The sequence below is a fragment of the Benincasa hispida genome, chromosome 11 (assembly GCF_009727055.1).
Source record: "Benincasa hispida cultivar B227 chromosome 11, ASM972705v1, whole genome shotgun sequence".
Taxonomy (NCBI): Eukaryota; Viridiplantae; Streptophyta; class Magnoliopsida; order Cucurbitales; family Cucurbitaceae; genus Benincasa; species Benincasa hispida.
Window position 1 is genome coordinate 35098734 of NC_052359.1, and position 10669 is coordinate 35109402.

General features: G+C 34.7%; 1 protein-coding gene across 4 annotated transcripts in view; it reads right to left on the reverse strand.

The window, feature by feature from the left end:
• LOC120091720 (beta-glucosidase 11-like) overlaps positions 1 to 6416 on the reverse strand; it is a 23862-nt gene extending 17446 nt beyond the window's left edge. Inside the window, exons 1-7 of one of the 4 annotated variants that reach the window (XM_039049830.1) lie at positions 6190 to 6416; positions 6029 to 6092; positions 5250 to 5302; positions 5060 to 5135; positions 4908 to 4979; positions 4730 to 4817; positions 4368 to 4626 (exon numbers count right to left, since the gene is read on the reverse strand). In XM_039049830.1, the coding sequence (XP_038905758.1) occupies positions 4368 to 4626; positions 4730 to 4817; positions 4908 to 4979; positions 5060 to 5135; positions 5250 to 5302; positions 6029 to 6092; positions 6190 to 6339 (762 nt within the window). In that variant the 5' untranslated portion in view covers positions 6340 to 6416. Of the gene's footprint in view, positions 1 to 4367; positions 4627 to 4729; positions 4818 to 4907; positions 4980 to 5059; positions 5136 to 5249; positions 5303 to 6028; positions 6110 to 6189 lie in introns of all 4 variants that reach the window. The other 3 variants (XM_039049831.1, XM_039049833.1, XM_039049832.1) reach the window with 3 other exon arrangements.
• Positions 6417 to 10669: the final 4253 nt, after the last annotated feature.

Here is a 10669-nt window from a genome sequence, read left to right on the forward strand (position 1 = left end):
CTCGCCATTCAGGAATTTCCAGAGCCTTGTGCACATTGCCTGGAACCATCACAGTATCCAGGCTGGTGGTGAAAGCTCTAAATCTCGTAGACAGGTTACTGTAAGACAAGAAACTTTTCATAGAGTGTTTGGTGCATGACCTTATACCTTTTCACAGAGCTATTGATAAATCCAAGGTAGCATCAATCTCACTGATCTTGTCTGCCTGTTCATCTGTACCTAACTGTTGTTCATTTTCAGTCCCTTGAGCACCACTTGGCGCTTCATTACTACCATCATCCCGGACGTCGCCAGAGTTCTCTACATCCTTCAACATACTCATTGTCATCATTACTAGGGGTACCTTGAGCTTGAGACGGTTCCCATTCTGACTCTCGAACACCTTTTGGTAGAGCAACAGAGGGACTAATTTCCGGAACTATTTCCTTTCGGAGATGCTTCCTATAGTAAGTTATCTAAGGCACTTATTTTGTAGGAAGGACAAACTCATTTGTTTCAGGGATAGGTTTAGGAAACAGGTCTAACAAAACAGAGTAGGTGGAAGTGTTAGTCTCTTCACTCGAAGTCTCCTCCTGAAGAGGACTAGCGGGAAAGAAGGGTTTGTCCTTTAGAAATGTGGCATCCATGGTAATCGAGAGGAAGGCTGAAAGCACTTGTAGCCTCGTTGATGGAGCGGATACTCAACAAAGACACATTTTTTAGGCCCTAGGAGCAAACTTACTCTGGTGAGGACTGTGATTATGAACGAAAACGGTGCACCCAAACACTCGAAGAGGAACATCTGGGAAAAGGCGAGTGGACGAGATAGATTCTTTAAAATGCTCTAAGGGGGTTTGGAATTTGAGCACACGGGAGGGCATCCGATTGATGAGATGAGCTGCAGTAAGTACAACATCTCTCCATAGATACGAGGGTAAAGATGTAGGTATCATGAGGGATCAGGCTACTTCAATGAGGTGGCGATTTTTCCGTTCGGCCACCCTATTTTGCTGAGGAGTATAGGCACAGGAATTTTGGTGGACGATGCCTTTAGAGTCTAAAAACCCACGAAGGGACTGATTAACAAATTCACACCCATTGTCACTTTGAAGAATGACAATTTTGGTATTGAACTGGGTTTCGACGGTGGTGTAAAACTGTTGAAAGACCGCCGTCACTTTAGACTTGTCTGTAAGAAAGAACACCCATGTAAGACGGTTGTGATCATCTATGAAGGTGACGAACTATCATTTACTTGACACCGTTGTGACATTTGACAGACCCCAAACGTCACTTGTATCAGGTGGAAGGACCAGGAAGGTTTGTAGGGTTGTGAGGTAAAAGACGCCCTAGACTGTTTTGCATGAATACAAACATCACACGACAAAGATGATACATTCACATTTTGAAATAACTGGGGAAATAGATATTTCATATAATGAAAGTTTGGATATCCAAGATGAAAATGCCATAATAAGAAATCAGTTTCAGAAATAGTAAGAGAAGAAAGTAAACAAGAGCTAGATAAACTCCTAGAAGAAGCATCCTCGGAGAGGAAATAGAGCCCCTTATTGTGTTGGATAGTGTCAATCAACTTCCTCAAGCTTAGGTCCTGAAACGAAACATTATCTGGTGAAAACACGACTTTGCAGTTCAAATGTCTGGTTAACTTACTGACTGATAGAAAATTATAAAATATCTTTGGCACATGTAAGATATTCAGTAAAATCAGTCCTTGAATTGGAGATAAGTGATCCTTTCTAGCAACAAGAGCAAATGACCCATCTGCAATTTTTATTATCTCATTTTCAGCACTTGGATAATAGGAGAGGAATTGATCAGATGATCCAGTTAGATAGTTCGTTGCTCCGGAATCAAGGATCCAGGATTTATCTCCCTCAGCAAAGAAACTAAAGGAATGAGGAGTACTTGATTGGACAATATTGCCGGTTCCAACTGTACCTGGATCCACTTGGCTCGTACCTGGAGGAGCACCATCAACTATTTCACCAATGAAGGCTCGACTGGACTTAGATTTATTGTTTGAAGGATGTCGCTTGCCATTTGGAGATCGACCATGTAATTTCCAGTATTGATCTTTTGTATGTCTCGGTTTCTTACAATGTTCACAATTTGGAGGGGTCTTTCCACTCTGTTTGTCATTCTTTGATCCAGATGACTTGACTCCAAACCCAACAGAGTCTAACGCATTAGTCATTGTACCATTCATAGCATTAGTTCGATCCTTTTCCAATCTGACCTCTGAGCAAACTTCCATCAGGGACGACATTGGTCTTTGTCCCAAAATTCGACTCTCAACACCATTAAATTTCGGGTTTAAGCCAGCTAAAAAATCATATACGCAGTCAACCTCTTCAATCTTTGAATACTGAACCCTGTCGACTGGGCAATTTCGAACTATTTCTCGACACAGATCCATTTCTTTCCACAATAGTGATAATTTATTGAAATAGGATGTTACATTAAGAGTTCTCTACTTGCAATCATGCACTTGTTTTCTTAATGTATAAAGGCGTGAAGCATTCTGCCTCTTCAAATAAAGCTTCTGGACAGCTTCTCAGATATCTCGAGCCGAAGCTAAGTAAAGAAGAGGCTTCCCGATCTGGCATTCCATATTGTTTATTAAAATTGAGCAGAAGAGAGAATCCTTCCCCTTTCATTTACGTTCCTAAGGATCCCTAGGATTTGGTTTGGGTATCTCCCTTGTTAGATACTCGAACTTGTGTCATCCCTCGAGAACCATCCTCACAGATTGTGACCAAGAAATATAGTTCTGGCCATTAAGTTTTTCGCCGATAGAAATTCCTGCAGAATTGCCTACAGAACCGGACATAATGTTTGCGAAAGGTAAAGTAGGGTAAACAATTACCGGAGTTTCTGAACATAACGGAACTCTTGGGTATGTATCTGGTAGAAAATCAGTTGACGGATTGGTCGCAGATCTAATGATTGTCCCAAGCGCAGAAATCTGCTGCTGCAAATTTGCCAGATTCTGTTGAATGCTAACGATCATTAAAAATCGTTGTAGGTTGTTTCTGCCTATAAACCCCTGATGATATGGTTTCTGCCGGTGTGGGAAAAGCAACTTGAGGAGCCGGTTGACTAGAGGGTAAAAGGTGGGAGAAAAAAGCTTGTTGTAATGGGTTGGGCTAGACTGGGTTTGGTTGAATCGGGTTCGGCTGGACCGGTTGGTTTGGCTGGACCGGCTGGTTCGGGTGGATCATTTGGTTTGGTGGGTTCAGGTAGATCGAGAGGTCGGGCAAGTTCGAAAGGTTGGGTAGATCAAGGTAGGCCGAGGTCTGGTTTGGATTCATTGAGGGATGGAGGGTCGAGGAGCTGAGTAGAGAAGACGAAGGGGGAAAAGACGAAAGGTGAGAGGACAACTGACCTGGAAATCCTCCACCGATTGTGTCTGGGCTGCGATTGGTAACGATTGGCAGCTAGAACAATGGAGTTTTCGACAGCAGGTGTTCGTGTCTAGGTTGGAACGACAGAAGGTGTTCGAGTCTGGTTGAAGTCATCAACGGCAACGACGGAGGTCCTCCGATGGTAGTGATTGTTGGATCAATGAGAAGCTGTTGTCCCGTGTGTTGGATTTGAATCTGTCCAAGTAATAACCGTAGATATTGGTCGACGATAGCCCTAATTTCAGCACTGTGAGTCCCCTGGAGTTCCATCCCCTGCTAGAGTTGATGACTGAATCTCTTCTATTCTAGCGGCATTCTCATCATCATGCTCTGATACCATCTTGAAAAGTTAGGATAGAAAAAAAAAAAACACCAGAGTTACGTGGAAAACCCTAGACCAGGGAGAAAAAACCACGATAAGAGTTTTTTTTATTTTAATTCAGATACACAGTACACATTACAGGGACAGGTATAAATAACCAAAGAGTAAGAAACCCTAGACTGTAGACACCATAAAACGACCAAAACGCCCTTAGGGCTAAATTACAATTTCAACAAGGCAATATTTGAATTCATATCTAAATTTCTCTTCCCATTTCTTTTTAATTTTTTAAAAACTACTTTTATTATTATTTTTTTTAAGTTTTCAAAACTTGGCTTATACTTTGAAATACCCTTAAAAACTTGATAACAAAATAAAGAAATCCATAGGCAAAACTTAGAAGTAGTCTTTATGGTAGAATTTGTGTTTGTAAGCTTAACATTCAAAAACCAAAACAAAAATTGGATGGTTATATATTCAATGTATCGGGCCTAAAAGGCTAGTTCTTTTTCTAGTTTTTAAAACTTGGCTTGGATTCAATAGAAAATGACAAAATAAAGAATCCGGAAGGTAGAAATAATGTCTATAAACTTACTTTTCAAAATTCAAAGGACGATAATGAGAAATTGGATACATACTTTATAGTTTTTCTTGTACAAAGCTGAAGTTGATGCATGGGCCAATAGAGCATGATGCACAACTAGGTATGGCTCAGTTGTGGAGTTGCCAAAAGAGCAATTTCTTAATCCAAATGGAGCTGAACAGCGCTGAGGTGGCGTAAATCCTAAATCATATCCTCCATCAGCAAACACATTAGGCTCATTTATGGTACTCCAATACAATACTCTATCTCCAAATTCTTTGAAGCATAATTCTGCATAGGCTGTGAAGTCTTCTCTGCATTCACATCATTTGAATACAAAAAGGAAAGATTTTTTACATTGAAGGGGCAGAATTGAAACAGATAAAGATGCAGGGAACATTGTAGTAATTTTCTTACATAATCTTTGGACTAACCCATCCTCCATATTCATCTTCAAGTTCTTGTGGAAGATCAAAGTTGAATAAAGTCACATGTGGTTGGATGCCTATTTAATCACATAAGAAGATTGAATCAAAGCAAAGAACATTATGAAGAATAATTTCAACTTTGAAACTGATAAAATTGTCATTTTAACCATAGGTAATTAGTTCATTAATGAGATTGTTGTAGTATTCCAAGCCCTTTGGATTTACAGGTCCTCTTCCATCTGAAAAAACAAACAAAACTGTTCAATTTGGTTCTCTTCATCTTTAAAAAGTAGAGAAAGACTTGTGGTAGTATTATTACTTGGAATAAGTCTTGACCATGAGATGGAAAATTTATACGCATCAAGTCCAATATCCACCATCAATTTCACATCTTCCTACATTAACAAACATGATTAACTTAAAAGCTAATCAACTATATGAACCATGCTTGGACCAAGAAATTAACAAGAAATGCAACTAAAACATAACAATAATAATCTAATGCAGACCTTATATTTATGGTATCCATCACATGCTATGTCACCATTTCCTCCCGGTCCATCTACAATATTGAATAAATACCATATGGTTAAAGTATCGATATGGATTAAGGGTCTCTCCAGAATGACTTTCTAAACATGCTGGAAAAAGTATTTAAGCAATTAGAAACTCATTTCAAATAAACTCTAATTTTATATTAGTCTTATAAATGGGCCTGAAAACCCAAAGATCGACCCAAACCAAGTCTAGGCTTGATCCAAAGTCAAAGTTTGATCGGTCCAGTCCAGTTCAACCAATTTATTATTGAATTGGACGTAGATCACAATTCTAAATGTTGGGTTGGTCAAGGAGCCGGCCTGTTTAAACGATATTTGGCCCAAGCTCGTCGAGATAGTCTAAGCCCGATCGAAGCTCAACCCAAACTTTGACCCATCAAATCAAGTCCAATGGTTGGGCCATGAGCTTAACTATTGAAGGTTGGGCCGGCTGAGTCAAGGTCCAAACAATACCTTAGGTCTATTGGATTTAGGTTGATCCAATGATGAGGGTGAAGTTTGAAGTAATCGATTAGTTTAAAGTTTTTGGTTGGTTAGTGACTTACTTAAACATGATATCAAAGTAGTAGATTCTATATTCAAACCAGAAGTAGGGAGAAGTATTAAAAGTATTGTAAGTTAAGTTCAGCACAAGCCAGAATAAATGGGTAAACTGGTGACCTTAACACATGCCATCATTGTAGGAAATAAAAGAAGGGGAAAAAAGGGAAGTTGAGAATGAATAGACATACCAGAATGAGTATAAGAATCCCAAATGCTTGGTGTCCTACCATCTTCATTGGCAGCTCCCTCTACCTTTACAGCGAACACATCTGAACCAAGTCAGTTTCGTATTGTTCAACAGTTTTAAATAAATGTTTTCATATGTAAGAAATTGAAGAAAGAAGTGAACCTGGTAAGCAGAGGTGCCGGAGCCAAAAACAAAATGAGGAGGAAAATCAGATCTGGTGTAATCATCATCAGCACCAGCAAATGCTAATCCAAATAAATGGAAACTCAAGAAGAACACCAACATTAACAAAACCATACCAAGATTCCACATTTTTAGTGAGTCTTTTGACTCGTCCCACAGAAACCCTCACCAAAAATGACAACTTCTATGTGTGGTTGTTGGCTATCCATTAAATTAGTGGACCAATCTTCTTCTATTTGGCAGTGATAACGATACAAGGACGGACATGTCATAGCGGAAGTTGCCAAAATTAAGATAATGTGGAACTCATCTATTCCACTCATCTTTCATTCTAATCAATTCCATTACTTCTATTCCACTCTCTCATTTTTTTCCTCTAATTTATCTCAAAGTTCTCTCATACTCATTTTTGGATAATTCCACAAATAATGGTGGTTTTTTTTTTTTTTTTTAATAAATGACAAAAATAAGATGGTGATAAATTTTATTTTATTTTATTTTTTATGAAAACAATGTGGTTTAAAAAGCAAATGTCTTGTTTAGGGTCCAAGTAGAAAGTTTTGACAAAATTGGGGTAAGAAAATCATGTACGGGTCCATGATTCCCTTCAGCAACTTCGTGAAACTCGTGTACCAGTAAATGAATTTTGCTTTTTGTTTTTTTTTTTTTTTTTTTAAAGTTTAAATGTTGCCTAAGAAATTGAGTTTAATTTTTTTTTTTTGTTTATGTTTATAAAACATTAAAACATGTAATTGACACACAATAGAAAAATGATTAATCAAATTATATTTAAATAAAAATATATCTAAAGTCAAAACTATCAATTACAAGTCAATAGAAACTCATGTGCCACACGGTAGTCGTCTTCTCTCATGTCAACTATGTTGAGGTACAAAAACCTCAAAATGTAGTTGATGATGAGTCACACCATCAATATCTTGTTGGATGACAATAGACGAAAATTCGTCAGGTGCATAATACTTTTGTTGATGACTAGAGAACTCGATGCGATGTCTGCTTGAACTCCTAGTAAGTGTCCAGGAGAAGCTGGAAGTGGATCATTAGCTATGAGAGATATTGGGTCAACATGTTGCTTTGGTATTCTCGACCTGTTGTCGTTGGCGTCTACGACAAACATGTCTCCTATCAATGTCGACAACACAAAGTCTAGTGTCTGTTGAATGGTATCTTCTATACTTACAATACATCACACACATTTAACCTAACTTTGGTAAATTATGTTGCACTGAATATTGTTTTACATCTTCAACAAATTATTCTGTATGAAGAAAAAATTATTATAAAATAATAATCATACAATATAATTGAAAAATAAAATAAAATTCTTACCATGAAATAATAATAAGCACCATTAAATGTGATATATCTTCTTGTAATTGAGTCGTATCAAGGTAAATAGTCTTCTGATACAGTTGGCACATCTATTACATTTCCTTCCACACAATGACCACGATGTGCATGCCACAACGATATGTAGTCGGCATGAAGTCATTGCTAGTCTCACGTTGGGATTTACACCCTAAAGCCACGTAATTTATTAGTTGATTGATTTAATTATTAATATTAATTTATCCATTAACAAAAAAATAATTTGTTATTGCATGAAGTCTTGAGTATGTATGTAGTTAACATACAAGTGGATCATGTTAAGAAAATGACTTAAAAGGTCTATAGTATATGACTAAGGTTGGGTGCCTTATCCTAGTGACATTATGGATACGATCCACTTTGTAATAGCTACAAATGATTTGATCCAGATAGTTCATGTAGCACCATGTGAGTGGAGTATCATATACACAGAGTTTGTATGAGACCTGACCATAAAATATTTAATCTTTTGTTGTAAATTCATTAATCCATGAGATTAATATTTCATAGGATGATTATGTGCGACTTGATTTCAATCCTCATTGATTTATGAACTCTTGTTTGTAAGGTTAATCCTTTGATTTGCATTGGTGAGAATGGCTCGAGTTGCTGACTCAATAAGCCTACCATTTTGAGGATTTGACTAAATAGGAAGTTGGAAACATAACTTCACAAGATGAAATTTAGTCATTCTCGCATAAGGCTAGTAGATGAGTAATTATAAATGCTGATTTAGGTCTTGAGTAAGGGGCCCACTCTTTCACCGGTCCAAGAGAGACTTAGTTTATGATTGGACCATAAACTAATTGTTTATTAGAGAAATCAATGGTATCTAAGCAAAAAGATATAATTACATGGGAGAAACAGATATTTTGACCCAGTTGTAATTATGAGCAACTCGTGAAGAATAGACATTGCTTATACTGATTACATCCATAGACATAACTTATCTTACCGTGCATAAGAGTTCAACTACGGGTTTATAGTGGTTTGTAGTTAATGAATGAATGTTAATTTAATTAAAGAGTTTAATAATTAATCTTGGGTCATTGGATCTTAAGAGACATTTGAAATGTTCAAATTTATAAGGAAAAATATTAATTGTATTGGATACAATTAAATACATATTTTATTATGAAGTTTATTTGGATGAGATTTAAATTATAACTTTATAATATGGAGAATTGGTTTATTTAAATATGATTCAAATAATTAATTATTTATTTGGATGAGATCTATATAAATAAATAAATTATTTAATTTGATAAGATTCGAATAAATAGATGATGGGAGAATTAATTTATTTCATTACGATTCAAATAATTAATTAATTAATTTGAATGAGATTAAGATTAAACAGAATCTATAGAAGAAATATTTAAATATGATTTAAATATAATATGAGATATTAGATGAAAAGATATTTTTTTGTTAGATATTATTAAATATTTAATTTAAAAATATATGTAGAGAGATTCTCCTAAATATAGCTCTTGAACACATTACTACAATCTACTCTCTACATTCTACAAAATAATCTCTAGAAAGAGATTTCTCTCCCTATGAGAATTCTCCCAATTTTTAGAGAATGGTTCTAAAGATTCTTTTTCCCTATCCCCTCTCTCTGGGAGAAAACTACCGGTTCGAGAAGAAGATTTTGTGCAATGGTGGATTGGTAAAAGTATGATGCTTAACCTTCTCTTTATTTTTGTATTTGTAATTCTTTCAAAAAAAATTAAAGAACGAGATCACACACTTCAATTGAAATTCAATTTACTATTAGAGACAATCTTTGATTCTTGATTTAAATTAACATTGTTGTATGGTGGGTATTTTAATTGTTCAGGTATGAGATATGTGAAGGTTTGCAAAATTGATTGTTTTAGGCATATTTATTTGGGCTTCGGATTTTAAAGCTTTCATATAGATCAATTGTAAAACCCTCAAAAGTTAGGTTTTTCTTGTATATTTTATATTTATTTTGATGAAAAAAGTGGTGTAAAGTTTGGAAAAATCATGTATTTTCCGAAGAAATTTGGAAAGTTGAATATGTGGAAATTGTGCTTTGCGTCATGTAATTTTGATGGTCAAGGAAGAAATTGAAGACAAACATTTGTCTTAGAAATTCAAATTATCGTAATTTTCAATTTTATCTATAATTTCTAGGATATGTCAAATATGCGGGTCAATTTTGCTTTATTTAATTTTACTATGCATGTGATGTATATTTTAAATTAATTCGAATGTTCCATAAAGTATGTCATTTAGATTAAAATCTACGTACATTTTATTTAAATATAAATATTATATTTAATTAGATGCATGTGGAGATTCTTATATATTTAAATATAAGTGTTATATATTTAATTAAAGGCATGTGGAGATTCTTATATATTTAAATATAAGTGTTATATATTTAATTAGATGCATGTGGAGATTCTCATATGTTTAAATATAAGTATTATTTAATTAGATGCATGTGGAGATTCTCATATATTTAAATATAATTGTATGCGGTGGAGATTCTCTTTCATTTAAATATAAGTGGAGATTCATGTAGAGATTTTTCTTTAATTAAAATGTAATTTCTATACTAGATAATTAAATGAAAAATTAAGTAAGGTTGCATGCTTAGATAAAGATAATTTTAGTTTAATTTTAAATAGTATAAAATTTTAAATTATCTCTATAGTTATATAATGAGATTAAAATATTGCATGATCTTGCTTAGTTAAAATAAAATTGTTTTTAGTTCATCTTTATACTATTCTAATGAGATTGAAAATATTGCATGATTGCCTAATAGGATCAGGATTTTGCTTACTTAAAGATAAAATTAAATTTTGTTTATCTTTATATTTTTCTGATGAGATTAGAAATAGTGCACGCTTGCCCAATGAGATTAGGATATTACTTAGATAACGATAAAATTATATTTAAATTTTAAATAGTTTAAAACTTTGATTTATCTTGATTAATATTGCAATGAGAGTAGAATAAAGTAAATTGTATACTTATCTAATGAGATTAGATTAAGATAAATCTTTTAGTTTAGTTTTAAATAGTTTTA